Raw genomic sequence first — 18,372 nt, forward strand, 5'->3', positions numbered from 1 at the left:
TAAATTATTCACATGAGTCAAGAATTTGTTCAAGAGGATGCATAACAAATTTGAATCACACCTAAAAATTAACAAAACAAACCAGAGCAAGTTTTTAGGCATCTATGAAGTGAGTACTGTATCTCCTTATCTTTCCAGCTCCTACGTCACAAAACAGTGTAAGCAGTCTATATTCCACATCAACCGAAATTGAGGTCAAAACAAAAGACATAAAAGAAAAAACGTAGTTAAAAAACTTTTATAGCACTTTTATAGAAACAAAGACAAATGTAAATCATGTTTGCAAATAATTATAATATATCAAATAAAACTACAGAACGAGTTTAACATAACAAACAAAAACAGTGGGCTGTAACATTTTCAAAACTCTAAAAAGTGAGAACTACTCTTAGACAAAAGATCCTAAAAGGCTACTTTTTACCTCATTTAATTTATTATTAATTGCCTTTTTCTCACACACATGATGAAAGAAAAAGTGAAAGACAAGAAGTAATTATGCAGTTCAACCTTTGGTTAACTGCAATAGGGAGTGATTTTTTTTAATTAAGAGCTGCAGGTTTTATGTGACACGTAAGGTTTATAGAGACTGCATAATAAACCTCTGAGCCAAACTCAAGTTTCAGCACAAGTTCAAAAGGTTGTGCACCACTTCTTCCTTCAGCAAAAGCTTCAGGGCTGAGAATTTCCTTACTTAAATAAAACTGGTCCTTCCAAATGTGTAGAGACAAAACAAGTTTTGTACAACTGGAAACAGGAAAAACAGAGGGAAAACTCGATTTATTAGGCAGATAACAGAATAAAACACAGTCTAAAACAGAAAAAAGTACTACTTTTTTCCTCTTACCTGGAATGCTTGGATATGTCTGCATGTGCTATGTCTCTCTAGATTGTGTGAACGTTAGCAGCTTTACTAATATTTCACAACTCAGCAACCTACAGAATGCCCAAAGCCCTCTAAATATATGGTGATCTGTCTTTCAGGTAGAACGAATTTCGCTGCTCTTATCTGGCCAAGGCTTATCCACAGGAAACAGACGAGACTCCAGTCCTTCCCTGTACCTTGAAACTGTTGAAAACAGCGCTTCGATTGGACTGCCAGATGGCCACCAACCACCACACAACGCACTAAAAACAACCTGAATTCCACAGCTGTCTTCATGCCCATTTCAGACAATTGCATTACAGCCACAGCTTTTAAAAAAAAGAAATGCAGCCCTTGTGGACCTATTTCCTTAGCAGAACAGAAATGGTTACCCTTCACATTGCAGTGGGATGTGTGTGTCAGTGCATCCTCTTAGTAGAAAAAAAGGCGCCCAATTAAGCACTACAAATATACAGATTATCTTATGCTTCATGTATTTAAAAGAAAAGGCCTCAGAACAAACTAATGTTTTATTCCAACAACACTTGTAAACAAAATGTATTTTTCAGTACGTTTAAACTAATTAGGCAAAAAATGATAAGAAATATCAGTTTTTCCACACCACCAACTTGTCTGGTATTATACATATAATATAAATTAAGACCATACTAAAAAAAAACAGCTTTTGTCACTACACTCCTGTCACTTACGACATGCTGAAGTATCACGATCAGCGTCTGTCTGTAGAAGAAGGCACAGATGATGGCAGGAAGGAAATACAGAAATAAAGGATAATAGTCGGATGAAACTGGAAATGTAGCCTGGGTGTTTTGTAAAAGTCCAGTAATAAGAGGCATTAAATTTAAAGGGAAGAAAGATGCTTTATTACAATTTCCAATTTCCCCAACGATGCATCGATTCTGAAAAGTGAAGAAGCTCATACACTTAACAGGAAAAAAAACTCAAGTATGAACTGAAAATAAGCTTGAACGAACAGCCTATATCAACCATTAAATGCCCATCCAATCCTTTGGATTAAAGACTCTCAAGCTGACTAACGCTTATCTCTCCTTCGCTGATAGGCCTCTCTTGCATTTCCATAAGACACAGGAATACAAGTGTGTGAACACTCGCAGATGAAAGCAGGCAACACTCTTGGGACACAGTGGAAAGAGGAGCTGCCTCGTTTTCCTCTGCGTAGACAGGAATGCCCATGATTCAGCAGCCTGAGTAAATAAAAAAGTCCTTATTTCCTAATTTTGCTGGCTGGCCACACTGCAACAGTCTCTGTGCTGCAGCCAAAGGGGATGTGAGGCTGAAACTACACCCTGCAGCTCAAGGGCTGTCTTTGTTAGTCTGCCAGGCCTTCCTGAGCATCTTCTGGCCAACAGCCTGTCATATCCTGGGAGGAAGACCTCCATCTTAGGCCTGACATTTTTTCATTCTTTTTTTTTTAAGTCTGCAACATGGAACAAAACAACACATTTGCTCTGTTCGTGCAGGCTGAAGGACAGCTGGAAACCCATTTGTAGCACTTAACATCTGTTTAGTCATATTTATGGGCAAAAGTGCTTGCCAGCAAGGATCTGTATATTAAGACTGAAATGAAGAGATTTTTAGGGCAATACAAGTTAGCTATGTCTGGGTGGAAAGTTCAATGTGAAACATTTGAAACATGAGATGTGCTCACAGATGTACTTCTATAGTCTGCCTGATCATTTTATAGAACTAAAGCCATACAAGTTGGGAAATTTCCTAGTTGTTCATGTATTTGTACTGGTCTCTTCTCTGTTGTGATTCTGCTGTATACACGTGCCACAGACTTCCCATCACAAATGCTACCCAGGACAAAGAAAAAATATCTAATTTTCTAAATAATATATTTTGTCTAAATGACTGCCTCCCCTCCAAACATATTCCCATAACTGTGTAGTTTGTAAGCATTTTCTTTAAGCATGCTAGCCCTTCACAACTCACCCTTACCATGTGTCACAAAACATATCCACCCCCATACATAAGCGCACACCCACACATCCACAGACAGATTTCTTCAAATCTGTCTATTTGTTCACAAATGCATTACAATTATTTTTCCAATCATTTTATCACTGAGTGTAGCTATGATATGTAAAACATGTTTTGTGTAAACATATACAGTATTGATATATTCAGGATTTTTTTTTACTATCGTATTTGTTAATTTTTGGCTTTGCATTTTCATTCCCTTTGGATGAAATAAGTCACTCAGATTTTGAACTGGACTTCAGCAATAAATTAAGCAAAATAAATTCTTTATATCACAAAATGCATTTGTTTCTGAAAATGGAACAAATTCAATAATGTTGATGAAAAGGGGCAAAAGGGGCAGATGTTACCTTCACAGCAAACTGAAAAAAACTGTACTTCTGCACTTCAGGGTTGATCATCTCCAGTCTTTAGGTTTTTTCAATAAGAAACCTCTAAAACTGAAAAAATTGGATGATTCAATGTTTTATAAAGTAATCTGCTCATTTAGGTAATTAAGATCAAAGGAAGATATAAAACACAACAGTACTATTGCCTTAAAGGACTGCAGTTGTCCAACTCTGGTATATATAAACTTATATATAAACTAAACTAATCTAAGTTTAATATATAAACTTAGATCATTGTATCATATAAAGAATATGTGTATTTCTAACTGGGGGAAAAAAACAAAAGCATTTCGATCCACCCCAGCCTCAGCTGATGCACTCACAGTATTTCCAGTCCATCGTGCTGGCTGGAGACTTTCATTTACAGTGCGGAAGAACTACTTTACCAATATTAACAAATTTCGAAGGCCCAATCACACACCGACTCTCAATATAAGATCTTTAGAAATTCTTGGTTTTTGCATTTTCTTTGCCGAGACAGATTTCGCTGCATACTGTATAGTTTATTAGAACATCACAAGACTCACAGTGCTGTACCAACATTAACTTATCATAGCCCTCCTTTATTAATGTTGATGCATTTTTGTTACCAAACACATTGCAATTTATTTGTTTGCATCGTAATGTGCGAGCATAAATATTTGCTCTTCTTAGACAGGCTTGTAAATGTAATTCAAAATCTTACATTTACAAACACGTTATGTTAGAGCACAATAATTTTCAAACTGAGTAAGGACCCCAGACACAGTCAAACTAAATACCCAGAAAAGCCTGGAAATTCACCAAATGACAGAAAATCAAAGTTCTTCCAATCATAAGTCATATTCTCAATTAAAGAAATGTCCAGACTGTATTCACTGGAACTATTTTATGCCATAGTAGAAACTATGATTATTTCAATATACTATGTGTATTACTGTGTTTTTAAATTTCATAAATTCAAATTTGTGGATTCTTTCTTGAATTTGCATGGAAGTATGACCCCTGACTGACAGAGTTTGTGAATCTGTAAAAGCAGATGAACTACAAGGACAGCAATTTGTACAGATTTACTTGATAAGCAGCTTAACATAGAATGTAAGAGTCTATGAAATCACATTACTAGCACCTTGTGTCAAGTTGGTACCAGAAAAACAATGCCAAAGACAATAAAGGAAAATGAAAAGTGTAACTACTCATGCTGTATTTAATACCGCATGAATAAATTCTCAGTGCTAGAAAGGCTGCGGTAGACGCAGATGCCTCATTTATACATATTGTATTATAGTTTATAAAAATACATGTAAGAAGCACTACAGGCTGTCTGCAAAAAATTATTAGTTTTTGAATAAGATATGGACCCTCCAATTCTCTCCTTTAGACTCCATGATTAGTTATCGGCATTGTTTAACTTGTATGTCTTGTAAACTCTAATTTGTAAACAATGAATTAATGTTCATTTTATCCTGATACAGATGCCCAGATTTTAATGCCCCATACAATGTGTATTGGATTAGTTTATTTAGTTCAAGAGCACTGGGACACCTTAACACGGGCACTGTACCTCATAAAGGCTTGCTGCCAGTCTCATGGCATCTGTAGCTCTCTTTTATGTACCAGCTGCAGCAGGAGAACTTCAGGCTGCGAACCAGCACAGGAAGGGACGCAGACAGACGAATGCGAAAGGACTCGGAGTCTTGAAACTGGCTGCTGTTGCTAAGGTTGGTATCACATATCCAGTATGGGGCCCGGTAGCAGTAAATGATGAAAAGAAAAAAATTATACACACCAGAAAAGACTCTTGAGATGAAACATCTAATTTTCAAGAGTATTAAGACTTTGAACTTGGCAAATTAGCCTTTTTCATCATTGGTTATGATTTGCAAATGAGCCCGTGTGCTTGCTTTTATTTGCATATCAGTTAGCAATGTACAGTAGGTCATTGAGTTCTACTGTTTATATAAAAAATATTAAAATAAAATATATACATGCAAGGAAATTAGATCCTTTACAATGCATTTCAGTGTCCACCTTTTCTATTTAAAGATCAATATAACATACTCATACATAGAAACTGTTTTCTGCACTTACTCCAACACAGATCTAAATTGCACTGATGCAAGTTACATTGACATCAGCTTATCTGTGACAACCCAGAGTTGCCATGGGAATTAAATTAGGGTGTTTTTAATTTTCCAAATTCCCCAGGGATATCAAAGAACTTAGACCTTTCCCACAAAACTTAGTACAGTATCTTGTGCAATAACTTAGTGGTATTATGAAACGAATAAAGTGTTATTTCCCCACAAACATCTGATTTCCACTTCTAACTCCCAGTTACAAAGTCATACTTCATATTTTTTTTTTCTGATGGCAGAGATATAGTTCTGTAAAACGAGATGAAAGGTGAAATTAAATCAATCTGATTATCAGTGATTAAAAGTCAATATTCTGAGAGATTCTGCACCAGGATAAATTACATGCACTGTATTAGAACCAAAGTAAACAAACAGCACACAGAAGAGCTGAGTCTTCTAGGTTGAAATCAAAAGACCGGGTTGGTTCCAAAATTCCTTTTAGAAGTTATATTTAAAACATACACAATAAGCAAAATAAAATGTATGTATTAAAGTGTGCAAAATGTAACTTGGCTGCAAGACTGTCTCATTACTGTTGTTTAATGAGAGTGGTGACGTGGTAGAGTGTTCGGTTTCAAGCTATTTCAATTCTAACTGTTGTCTGACGAATTTCCAAGCCAAAATGGCTGAAAGCCTATTGTTCTTGTAAAGATTTTTTCTTTTCTCCCTCCACTAAAAAGGACAAAAAATCAAATCTATTTTCTGAAGCTACAAAAATAACCAGAAACACTGCAACTATTACATTTGTCTTAAAACACACAGCTCCTCATCAATGAATGAGCAGATTTTAAAATTCTTCCACCTCCGAGTCTATTCCTGATCCTACAGCCATAATACCCACAGTCATGTGTAAAGGAACCTCTCTTTCGTGTGAAGGCGATTAAACCAATACAAAGTAAAAACATTCCTGGACCTGACGGATTCCAAGCCCACCTCCTACTCTGCCATATTTTTTTTCTGAATCACATTTGCTCCAGTACCTCACATTTTATGTTTATGTTATGGCCTCAATATCTTTACTACTGAAGGTAAAAAATACAGTTCATACTGGCCAGTCTCTTCACTTAATATTGATAGTAAGATTCCCTTTAATGGTTTAACACACAGACTCCAATCTGTTCCCTTTACAATTATTACTCAGGATTAAACAGGTTTTAGATATTAATCAGATAATTCTAGATATTCCTCATATCATGGAAGCAGACTTAAGTTGCTTTTAATTTTCATCACTCCTTTAAACAAACCTCTTATGGTTTCTCTCTGTGACAAGAACAAAGACAGAGTTAAAATTAATACACTTCCCAAATTCCAAATAATCCCAAATTATTCATACATTCTTAACATGTTTGGCACACTTTTCATCATTTAAAAAAAACAAATGTTTTTTAAACAAAATGCAGAACTGGATCTGAGTTAAAAAACAATTCTATTATGATTAATACTATATTATAGTGACAGATTTTATTTAAGGTGAAATGGACAGGACCTGATGTTGTGGCCATGTTGGATTTTGTGTGAAATGTTTAAATGACTGCTCCTCAGGATTCCATTGGGAGACATGAATCTTCTTGTACATTATCTCTGTACTGTCTACTCAAATTCATTAAGGAAAACATTTTACAATACAAATTTGTCACACTTTTGTACAAAAAATAGTGTGTTTTATGTACAATAAACTATTGTGGATGAAGCCCCATGCATTAGTACAAGCATAATGGACATACTGTATATCTCACAAGCGAATGAAACTGACTGGTTAGGTTATTTGGTTGGCATATTGTATATTTTGTTTATCTAATTTTCTGCAGAGCTACTAGGCCAAGTATGGAATTGCAACCATTAACACATGGGAATTTGAGGTAAAATATTCTTCATTTTCATGATGTTTATTATGAATCATAATTATTTCTGCCAAAAAAAGTCACAAAGCACAGTAAAAAGGGGGCACTATAGGACAAGAGGTGTCTAATAATAATAATAATATTCCTTACACTTACATACTGTTTTTCTGGAAACTCCACGTATATAGTGCTTTACAGGTAATGGGGACTTCCCTCCACCACCACCACCAGTGTGCAGCCCCACCTGGATGATGCGCCAGTACACTCCCCACACACCAGCTCAGTGGGGAGGAGAACAGAATGATGACACCACTCTGAGAGATGGGGATTATTAGGAGGCCATGACTACTAAAGGCAATGGGAAATTTGGCCAGGACGCCGGGGTTACAATGTTACTCTTTTTGAGAAACAGGCTGGAATTTTTAATGACGACAGAGTTAGGACCTCCTAAGACCTGTTCTATGTCTCATTCAAAGGACGGAACCTTTATACAGTATAACTATAACCATCACTATACTGGAGCATTGGGACCCAGACAGACTGCAGGGTGAGCGCCCCCTACTGGTCCCACTAACACCCCTTCCAGCAGCAGGAGGTCTCCCATCCAGGTACTGACCAGGCTCACACCTGCTGAGCTTCATTGGTTGAGCAGAGTGATATACCTGCTGGATAAGTTTTGAAGTGTTAGAGCAATAATGAAATGTAAACAATGTTAAAAAACTAACCCATTGAAGATTCAAGTGTGTCTTTCCATAAGCCTCTTCACCGAGGCATTTCTTAGCACCTTTTCCTGACAAATACACCAACTTCACAAGCCTGTTAGTCCATTGCTCCTCTGTAGACTGTAACCCTCTCCAAGCTGTTTTATCTCTCCTTCCATGTGTTCACTACACTGTGCAGGCACGTTTTGGCGATAACTCTTCTCGCCCTGCCAGGCTGACATTCTGGGGCACTATGTGTCACATTGACACAGTCACTCACGCCTGATGAGAGAAAATTCTGTCTAAGGGGGTGAGATTGATATAATGGGACTGAAAATCAAAAGGATATCAGCGCCTGTTAAGTAATTATTGTTGTTACTTTTAGTGCAAACTATTTCAGATTCCTTGAAGTTCCAAATTGCGGTCTCAGCATCTGAAACCATGTGAAATGGCACAGGGTTATGCAAGCTTACAGCAGCTTACAGAATGTTAACAAAAAAAGAAAGACAGCTAGCAAAATGAAATGCAGGAAGGGCAGAGGGAATAAAGAAATGAAGTTAAATGTAGTCCACACAGCAATAAAGTGGTAGGACAAATTCAGTGAAATATGACAGAAAGTAACAATTTATTGGTTAGATAAAATGAACAGTACAATATATTGCAGTTCATGGTACAATACAATACATTAGAATCCATTCTACATCACACATTACCACTTATACATTTTTAAATCTAAGACTGTAAGATTAATTTTCAAGCTTTTTTAGCTTACTATTAGAACGTATAATTAGCCACTCTTACAAGACGTACAACGTTAATTCACTTATGCAAATCTCTGACTTAATACTATAAATATCACAGATCATAGTTTGTTATGCGTTAAGACAAGTATAAAACAGAAATCAATTTGTTTTGCTTCTTTTTGTGCCCCTCACTCAGTGTCTCTCATTATTGGCCACAGAACAGTAAGAACATTCACATAAAATGATGTTCTGTCTCATAACTCTTTCACTCATCATGACATCAGAAGCCCCACATCTGGGCTGGCCTTTCAGTGCACCATGTGATGCTGCCACAATCACAGAAATGATGGTACACCAGATTAGAAAGCATCTTCAGCGTTAATGTCAAAATAACAAAGCTTTTAGTGGTCATTATCCATTAAACATAATGCAAGGTTTTTGGCTTAAGTCGACATTTAAATGGATAGAAACTGAATCAAAGAACTTTTCTGAATTCTGCCATCTACCCATACTAATTAAGTAGCATATAAGGTCTTGAAAAAATACAAATGAAGGATGGGCAGCATACAAAGAAATTCAAATTCCTATAAGATGTTTAAAGTATTAAATTTCATAGAGCTGGAGTAAAGGGGGGAACAAACACAGGACACAAGCCCCGTCTCTAGTAGGTCTGTGAACGCACCTCAGTCGAAACCTAAACACTACTGTCACTGTAATTTTTTTCTCTGTGGTACAAAATAGCAGTGATGATCAAAACGATGTTAACATTTTAGCACAGAACACACACTGTGCTATAGATATGTCTGCATTCCAACTCGTCCTACCTTCATCATAACTGATCACAAAGGGTACAACCGAAAAAATAAAAGCCTCACTCTTCCTTCGCTTCATGCATTTTACTGCTCTTTAGTGAGCGTGCCTCATGTGACATTGAGTTTCGTTAGCTACTGAGGTATCACAGCATTTTGTAAACCTCCGTTAGCCCAACCCATTACAGCGCCTGTGGCTTCAGGCTACAACAAGCAGCTGCCATTCCCAACAATCAGAACAAAGTGTGAAACGCACCAAATTAAGCTGTGTACTGTCAAGGTTGTTTTTAAAGGAATAAAAAATAGCAGTGCTCCTACTCTCAGACTCAAAATGACTTTTTATTGTTGGCTTCATTTACATCCTGTCTGAAGTCCTCCAAGTGGCTTGAGGTGTCTTATCTCTCACTACCAGCAGTCAGAGCAGTTAACGTACCTCTTTATATTTTGAGACTGGCTTATCTTATCTCCCATATCTCTGCACATTGAGGAAAACCCTCAGTTATCAGGATTACTGAAACACTGACAGCTCATCACAGCTGAGGACTAATAAAGCAGAGAGGAGGAGGGCTGAAGTAGGCTGAGGGCTTGGGGCTGTAGAGGCTGTGTGTGTGTGGGGGGGGTATATTAACTTTGTGTACTACAAAATATAACACTGATATGATTTCAATCCTGGTTGAACTGTTAACACCCTCCTTTTTAAATGACAACCCAGAGTCTCGATAACGCAGTGAAGTCAAACTTCCAAAATGTATCAAAAATAATTTTCAGCCCATAAATCACAGTCACAAAATGTCTGAACTTTGCTACTTGCAACAAATACAAACAGAAAATCTGAATCTGAAATGTCCCCAAGACAAAATCATGCTGAGGGTCTTATATGCCCAAAGAAGATTATTTTCTTGATACGACAATTGATTTTCCTTGGCACAGAAATAACATTTTCCAGATGCTCCTCCTGCATTCATTTGTGTGATATGGTCTGCTGTCCAAAGAATAACAGCATTACAGAAACCCACCCCGATCATTTGGGATGTGTTGGGAGATTTAATTACGAACTGTTTGTAAAGTCTATCACACCACTGAAGAAAGACCACTGTCATTCCCTTTAATGTTAAGCCTAATCACTACTTTACAACATCTTACTTTTTAACCTTTATTATTTACTTTTTTTTAAATGTTATTTTTTCGCATTGCTGGCTTCTCTTGTGGAACTTCACCAGCAACACCTCAACACAAAGCCTTCACATCACCATGGTTTAAATCATACTGCAAACAAACCTTGCCTATGCAAGTCATTGTGTGGCACATATTCCATCTTAAATTATTTCTTAATACTTATATCTGTCTTTACGTCACCCAATTTGTTTTATTGTTTTATGAGTGGATTTGTTTCCACTCTAATTAAATAAACTGTGCTCATGAGAAGAGAAGAGCACAGATGCATATTACAAATAATTCCCACATCAATTATCGGCCCTTTTACAGCCCATACACACCTATTTTACTGTACTCTGATAGTGTTCCAAAACTATTTAAGACATGTTTAACTGCTTTAGTTTTGAACAGTCAAATGCAAAAATTATATTGCCTGGAAATTTAAAGTTTTTTATATCATAATATAAATGCCTTGTTAAGTAAATGGACACAGTGGTAAACGGAGCTGAACAATACTGCAGAGGACTTAAGTTACCCTCACAGACCCTTTCTTTGTCTGGGATCAGATAAAATTGCATTATGCATTGGCAAAAAAGGATAAAAATGAAATTTTGTAACAAGCCAAGAGTTACCGTCTTAACACTTTATACATAATGTGCCATAGAGACTAAATGAGAAAAGTAACTTTGACCTTTGACATGCTTTTCCAGGATTATCTTGTCCAAGAATAAAAATGTTGAGAATTTCAAAATTAAAATAATAAAGGCTTAATTAAAGGGTTCATCTCAAGAAAGAGAGCTGTGAAGGTAAAATATAAAGTCTAGTTAACAATGAAATTGTGTGCTCTTGACACATTTCAAAAGACTTTTCTCTACCACTGCTCATGTCAAAAAGAAAGGTAAGTACTCCCATGAGAGATTCCTCACTTTGTAAAGCTTTTACCCCTTAAACTATGGTTTCTGTGCTCTGTTTAAACAATATTATATAATCTGTATACATGACAGTTCCTCTTCAGATCAGATAAATGTTTCACATTACAGAATGTGGTTAGATTCTACAGCTGAAAAGCTTCTCACATTAAGCGGAATTCATATTAGTTTCAGATCATGGGATAATTCAATGGAGTATAATAAGAGAGTGATTTACATGGCTCAAACACCCTGCACATCCACACAAGTCACCTAAAATCCAGCAGCTTTTCACACTGCGATTTGACTTTCTTGCCTAATCACGTTTTGAAGAGGCAGCGCTGCTCTCAGGCAGTTCACAGGAAGCTCTGGGCACTTTGAATGACATTCTGCACTATACGGATGAGATGCCACAGCACTGCTTCACCGTGGCATCTCTGACTGGACTCTGTGTAATCTGAGTAGGCTTCTCCGCACAGCAAACATGACAAGATGCCTCTTTACACTACACCAAAAATGTCATGCAAGTTTGCTCCTGCCATGGATCAATCTGTCTGCCCTGCTCCAGACAACCGGGGCGATACTCATCCAGAGCCCTTCCTGGCGACGGGGCAATGTGTCACTTGCTGTTATGCCACATGCCATGAAATGCAGTGTCAAAACGCAATGAGACACTGTGACCAAAGTCTGCCAACTTCAGATCAGATATCAGGTGCTGTCCGAGTCACTTGGATGTCTGTTACAGCTCCTCGGTCCTTCGTCTGCAGGGGATAGAAAACTGCTCCCTGCTTTGTGCACATTACCAACTTCCCAAACTACAGACATGGCAATTGGACTGCATCTCAGGTATCATTCCAGCCAATGACATTCTGAGTAACTTAGAAAAATGAACTGTTGACAGCAGTAACCTCTTGGAAACTCTAAAAAATAAACCAAGAACAGTTTGATTACATTCCTTCCTAAATGTGCTTTTACCTTTTAATTGTTGGCAGAGCTTCATTCCATTCTAGTAAGACATAACTTTAAATTAAATAAGCCAACAGCAGCCTAAAAAGAAATTAAAAATGAAGGAAAGAATTACACTAGTTTTCCATTCCAGAAAGGAAAAGCTTGAAAATTATAGCAGTTCTGGATTGTATATTAATATATATTTTTAATTCAGAATTTCCTACTATTTCTTGTTACAAACCCACGTGATCTGGAATCTGCAATTGCATGCTCATCACATCATGGTGAACCTCTATGAACTCTACAACCGCAAACATGGGAAAATAAGGAAGTGTAGTGAGACGCTCTTGACCTGCCCACTTTTAATACATCATGAGCTACAACACAGGAGGTTCAGCACAGACTAGAGGAAACGGCATTCTTCACTTACAGCACCAAGAGACTGCAAGATCCCGGGAAACCACTGGGGTCGCAGCTGCCAGGAGTCACAGTCCCAACACACTCTCAGTGGTGCTCAACCAACAGTGCACCAGTGCTTGGGGAATCCAGTCACAGTCAGCTAGTGACAAGAGCCAGACTCTAACCTGAAATGCCTGGATCAGAGAGCTGAGTCTCCACTAGGAAAAGCACCTTTAGGGGTCCTCAATATTGTAATCTTAACATAATTTTTTTCCTACTTATTCCTATTCTAAAATCAAGATACCTAACATTTAAATGCAAAGGATTTATGTAAAAGTGAAATGGAATAAACGGCATTTTCCTAAACACAAGCTTTCCTTTACCAACATTTTTGGAATTGCTATAAATAGTGGACACATGAATATGATTAAAAAGCTAAGTACTGCTGATAATTCAGATTCACACCTCATTTTCAAATGCAAGAAACTTCAATATCAAGGATAGCAAAACTTCAGATGTGCTCTTTCTGCATGCCTCATATGTTTAATCTGTGAAAGACGTAATCTGTACCAGGACAAGAATGGTTAGGGCTGCATTCAATAAGATACAATTTAGCCTGGGGGTTGTAGCTGTAACATGTCATTGGGTTACCTGTTAATTTTGCATTCTTCTATGCTGAAGTGGTGTTTTTTTTTTTGTTGAAAAAATGCATTATTACATCACGGGTTGGTAAACAGTTACAAAAACACGAACAGTAACAGTTAAATAATAGCTTTCTTTACAGGATACAGTACAGTATCCTACAGATAGTTTTGTATTCCCTCCTCTGTTTAAAAGAAATTCATTATATTCTCCTAGTTACATCAAAGATCGGCTTCAAAGTTCAGGAATTTAAGTTATCCTAAAGTGTCTCAAAGGTGCAGTTAATAATACAAGCTCTATAAAAGCCATGTAATTCAACAGAATATCTTCAGTTGGCAAATCAGAAAACACCTCTGTAGTGCCATTAACTGTGAACAGTTCAAAACAAGAAATAAAGGAGCAGGACATGTACAGTATACAAAGACCAATAATACAGATACCAATACAGATACCAATAATAATACTGTTATTATTTAAAAACATCCACCACTGATATGAAAAGTAGTGAAGGTAAATATTTTGGGATTTTGTCCTTCCTATAAGGAACTTTAAAAGAATTGTCACATGCATTATATTTATTTATGGTGTCTTTAAGAATGTCTCACTAAATGTGCTCTCAGAGCTCCCTGTGTTCTGCAGGTTATAGGAGGACGTATCAATTATAAACTCGATAAAATTTAAATGTCATTGATATTTCAAGGCTGAAATATTTTCAAAGACCACATAAAAGGTCTTGAAATTCAAAAACTGTCTGTATTTCCTCTCACTCCGAGCATGAAGACCCCACACAAAAGGAAGAGAAATAGGTTTATATTGGATAAAGTGGACAGAAGATAGATGGATGGGAAGACGTTCTTTTAGATATCCTGTACTGCACACAGCACCAGTGGTGGCCAACCCTTGGAATGACAGAAAAGACCTGCACAATCTACATATTGTGCATTAGCACTCAGGAGAGAATCGTGATATCTGACCTCCCAGCCCCTCCTGATTAATACCAGTTCACTCAGTTCTTATTTTTTCTCAAAACGTGTCCCACTTGTCACTTATAAAATAGGCAGAAAGGCAGTGGTGAAGGACGAACAGCTATGGCCAAGCAGCAATGAAGGAACAAGAGTAATAAAAAACAACTCAAGCAAGACCATGTTCTTCTGTCTGAAACGTCAAGATATTGTATCCTTCCTTGTTTGATTCCCCGACACATTGCTGTGGTTGAAAAACAACTCAGCCTTACTCATTAATAATTAGTGGAAGTGAGGGATAAGCAGCATCATTTTAAATGCTGGCTTTCCCTTTCTCTGTTTCCATCTACAATTGCCAAAGCTATCCAGGCTTGATCTGTATAAAAACTGCAGATGTCCTCTTATCATTAATCACAATTTTAATACATTCCAGATGAATAAACAACTTCATCCCTGCAATGTGTACTACTCCACTTAAGCCTACACATTTACAAGGACTGCCGCTGCCAAAGTTCCCAAGCTCTGAAGAACAGTGATAACCATTTCTGCTGGAGAGCAAGCAAATTAAATTCCAATGCAAACATCTTTCTATACACTACTTGCTCAACCATCCACAAATGTCCCCCCACACTTTCATTCTCGCTTACCTCGAATGTTGTTGAGAAGGTGAGTTAGTGTGCGTCTATGAGTTTGTATACAGAGCACCGAAGATCAGAAGGAGGGGCCTAGAGCAAATGTAAGCAGTATATGGGAATGAATGCATGATGATCCATACTGAAATCATTATCATTATGTCTGGGCAGCAACTCATTACAGCCACGTTCACAGGGTGTTCAATATAAAGACGAGACTGTAGCATATGTATTAAACTCATTTGGCACTTAGGATGGATGAGAAAGCATGTTTCACCATGAAGCAAATATCAAGAGTGGTTAACCTATCTGGTCTCTTCCTTTAAATACACCTTATTCCCAAAGTAATTCATCCAACAATTTCTAAAAAATTAATCATTAAAAGGCATCATTTCTTCAGTTTTTAAACACTTATTCCTTTGCAGCCTACACAGCTATCTACTTAAACTACTGTACCTCATTCCTTTATTACACAGAGTATCTTTAAAATTTGATGGTTTCTTCTTTAAACTTATAGGGCTACACACTGCTGTTAAGACATCGTTACTGTTAAGACATTTTTTTACGAAAACCATATGCTTGTGCTCTGAAATTGTGACGTGTGGGGCAGATTTATTTCTGCAGGATGAGAAAAACCTTTAGCTTCTTTGACTGGTTAACAAAAATAAATGGGGGCTATGGTACAATGGCAATGCTACACAGGAAAGGGGATCCTCTTGGGATTAATATGACTACAGAAACTATCAGCCCAACCCTGATGAACACTTCCTTCTGAGAACCTGTGAAACATTGCCAAGAGATCCTTGTAATGTGCATATAAAGTCATCAAGCAATGGACAGATTTATGGTTGTTTTCCTGGAGGCTTCCAAAGATCACACCTCATAGCTTTGCATATTTCTAAGAGCACTGAAGACAAATGGACGCTTTTACGGTTTGCCATTCAAAGTCCTTGTCTCTTAGCTTCTATGCATACACAGATTCTGGGACTCACTTGGCCTGAGATTATGCTCTCTTTTCCATCTCTTTCAGTACTGTTTAATGCCCATGCTTGTTCTGAAAATTTAAAAAACATAAAGGCATGTATAATGCAGAAGAACAATTCCAGGACCTTGTACTAAGAGAAGCTTCCATAAACAAAAACCAGGAAGCTAGGATACCTGGCTTAAAGCTGTAACATAGGGTGCTTATGAGCAAAAGAGTTGGGTCTTTTTATTCCACAGCATAAGAGCAAAAAATTACAAAACCACTTCCTGGAGCAGGATCTCATTATCTTCACACTTTTCCAATGATTAAACAAAATTGACTAAAAATCTGCATGGCCTTTAAAGGTCCAAGCATGTTCCTACCCACTTACTTTTACAGTGTGATAAAGTGTGATAAGAGGTAATTTAAAATGACACCTAACAAGTTTGACACACAGTGTATGTTAGTGGTGCAGGATGCATTAATCAAACAGGTAATGACCTGTATTTATGCAATGGGCAAGGTGCAAGGCCTCAGGTTTTTATTACGATGAAGGATTCCAGTCATTATGTCTTTATGTCTAAAGGCAAGGATAGTTTAAAGTTTGAGAAAAAAGGTGGGTAGGCAGACACCTTGGTTGAAGCAGGAGCCCCATTTCGAATCATAAGAGCCACTGGAATGGTACTTTAAAACACTGCTCATGCCCGGGAGACAGAGGTGTCCGAGACAGTGCAGAGAACCCGAGTGCAGCCAAGCAAGCAGGCAGACAGGCAGGCTGGTGTGGTGAGCAAGCAGGTGGGAGCGAGGGAGTCAATGTGCCATCCAGAGGAAACTCCAGAAACGCAGATCAGAGCCAGAAAAACAGAGGAACAGATCAAGGAGAACCACAGTCAGAATACAAGAGGTCAAGGGGACCTAGAACACAAACTTGAGATCAAACTCTGAGACTGAGCACCTAAGTGCCACAGGTTCTTGGTGAGGTGGGTGTGGTAATTAATTACGCAGGAGGTGGCCAGAGCGCATAGACACATAGAGACAGCAACCGGCTGACTGACAGGCCTAGCTGAGGCTCTGCCGGTTGCCTTGGAGATTCTAACGCATTATCCAGAGTACGACATAGACCTGCCGGGTTTGGGTGTAATTAGCCATCAGGCCCCTGAACAGGAGCTGTTTGCTTAAGAGGTCTCATTTCATTAAACAGTTATTAACCCACTGTGAGCAGAAAGAATTATGGACGCAATCGGAGAGGTGGAAATCAGAAGTGAATCTGGTTGTTCATGACAGCTACTGTGTGATGGTTGCACTTCCCAACGAAGAGGTCGTTTGACTTGCCAAGAAAAAAAATGGCAGCCATGCAGCCATCTTGGTAGAGGCAGCGTGACAGATGTTAATGATCTGCTCACTAGAATGTTCCTGAACTTAATTTGTCAAACAGTTTATAAACAGCAATAGCAGGTGTTACAGTCCCGGCATCAATAATGAAGAAAACGGAACAGTAATCAGATGACAACTTGGTTTGTGCAGAACCCTCCACGTTTCGATTCAATCGGTACAATGGATCATGAGAGGATGGTTTTAAATATGTTAACCAGGCCGCCACCTCGTTTGACATTAAACCACAATTTGTGACACAGATTTAATGTCTGTCCCAGTATGCCTGTATAATATGAAGTTGTTAAGACTTCCCAATCTCCAAACATGAGCAGTCTGGACAGGAAAGTGGAAGGAAAGAAAACTTTACAATGAATATGGGCTTCCAATATTTAGAAAAATAATTAGAAATGACAATTAAATGCGGTCAACATTTTGTCAATGACACGGAGTACATATGCTAACTGTAGGATAGAATGTTTAGTTGTGTACTATATATATTTCTGTCTACTTCTGGAGATCTCGTTCTGCAAACCTACAGTTCACCTGAAAAAGATGTAGAGGATGGGAGGGTTAAAGAACTACAAATACTATTCTACATATACTGTACATTACTACATATTACAGTTAACATATTCTCTGTGTGCACTTCCCTAATGAAGACGATGTTAAAGTTTTGCTAAATTTATTGTGGATGAAAGAAGGGTAGATAAAGCAATTTGAACTCTAAGTAAGAAATTCAATTACCATCAGTGACATCATAGTTGGGGAATTTCCCCAATTTGAAGTGTAACTGTAAAACAAAGTGTCTAGAGGAAATATGTTAAATCCCAGAATGCACAGTATTCAGCACACCATTTAATGAGACCAATCCCAGGACGTGTGGGAATTGTCTTTTCTTTTG

The 18,372-nt window shown here is 37.7% G+C and overlaps 1 protein-coding gene across 5 annotated transcripts in view; it reads right to left on the bottom strand.

The window, feature by feature from the left end:
• The window catches only part of znf521 (zinc finger protein 521), a 188,633-nt gene that overhangs the window by 115,201 nt on the left and 55,060 nt on the right, over nt 1–18,372 (bottom strand). Inside the window, exon 1 of one of the 5 annotated variants that reach the window (XM_088641989.1) lies at nt 845–964. The exons of the other annotated variants lie outside the window; for them this stretch is intronic. Coding sequence (XP_088498115.1) covers nt 845–869 — 25 coding nt within the window. The 5' untranslated portion in view covers nt 870–964. Of the gene's footprint in view, nt 1–844; nt 965–18,372 lie in introns of those variants that run through there. 5 annotated transcript variants of the gene reach the window in all.

The sequence above is a fragment of the Lepisosteus platostomus genome, chromosome 8, assembly GCF_059453375.1.
Source record: "Lepisosteus platostomus isolate fLepPlt1 chromosome 8, fLepPlt1.hap1, whole genome shotgun sequence".
Taxonomy (NCBI): Eukaryota; Metazoa; Chordata; class Actinopteri; order Semionotiformes; family Lepisosteidae; genus Lepisosteus; species Lepisosteus platostomus.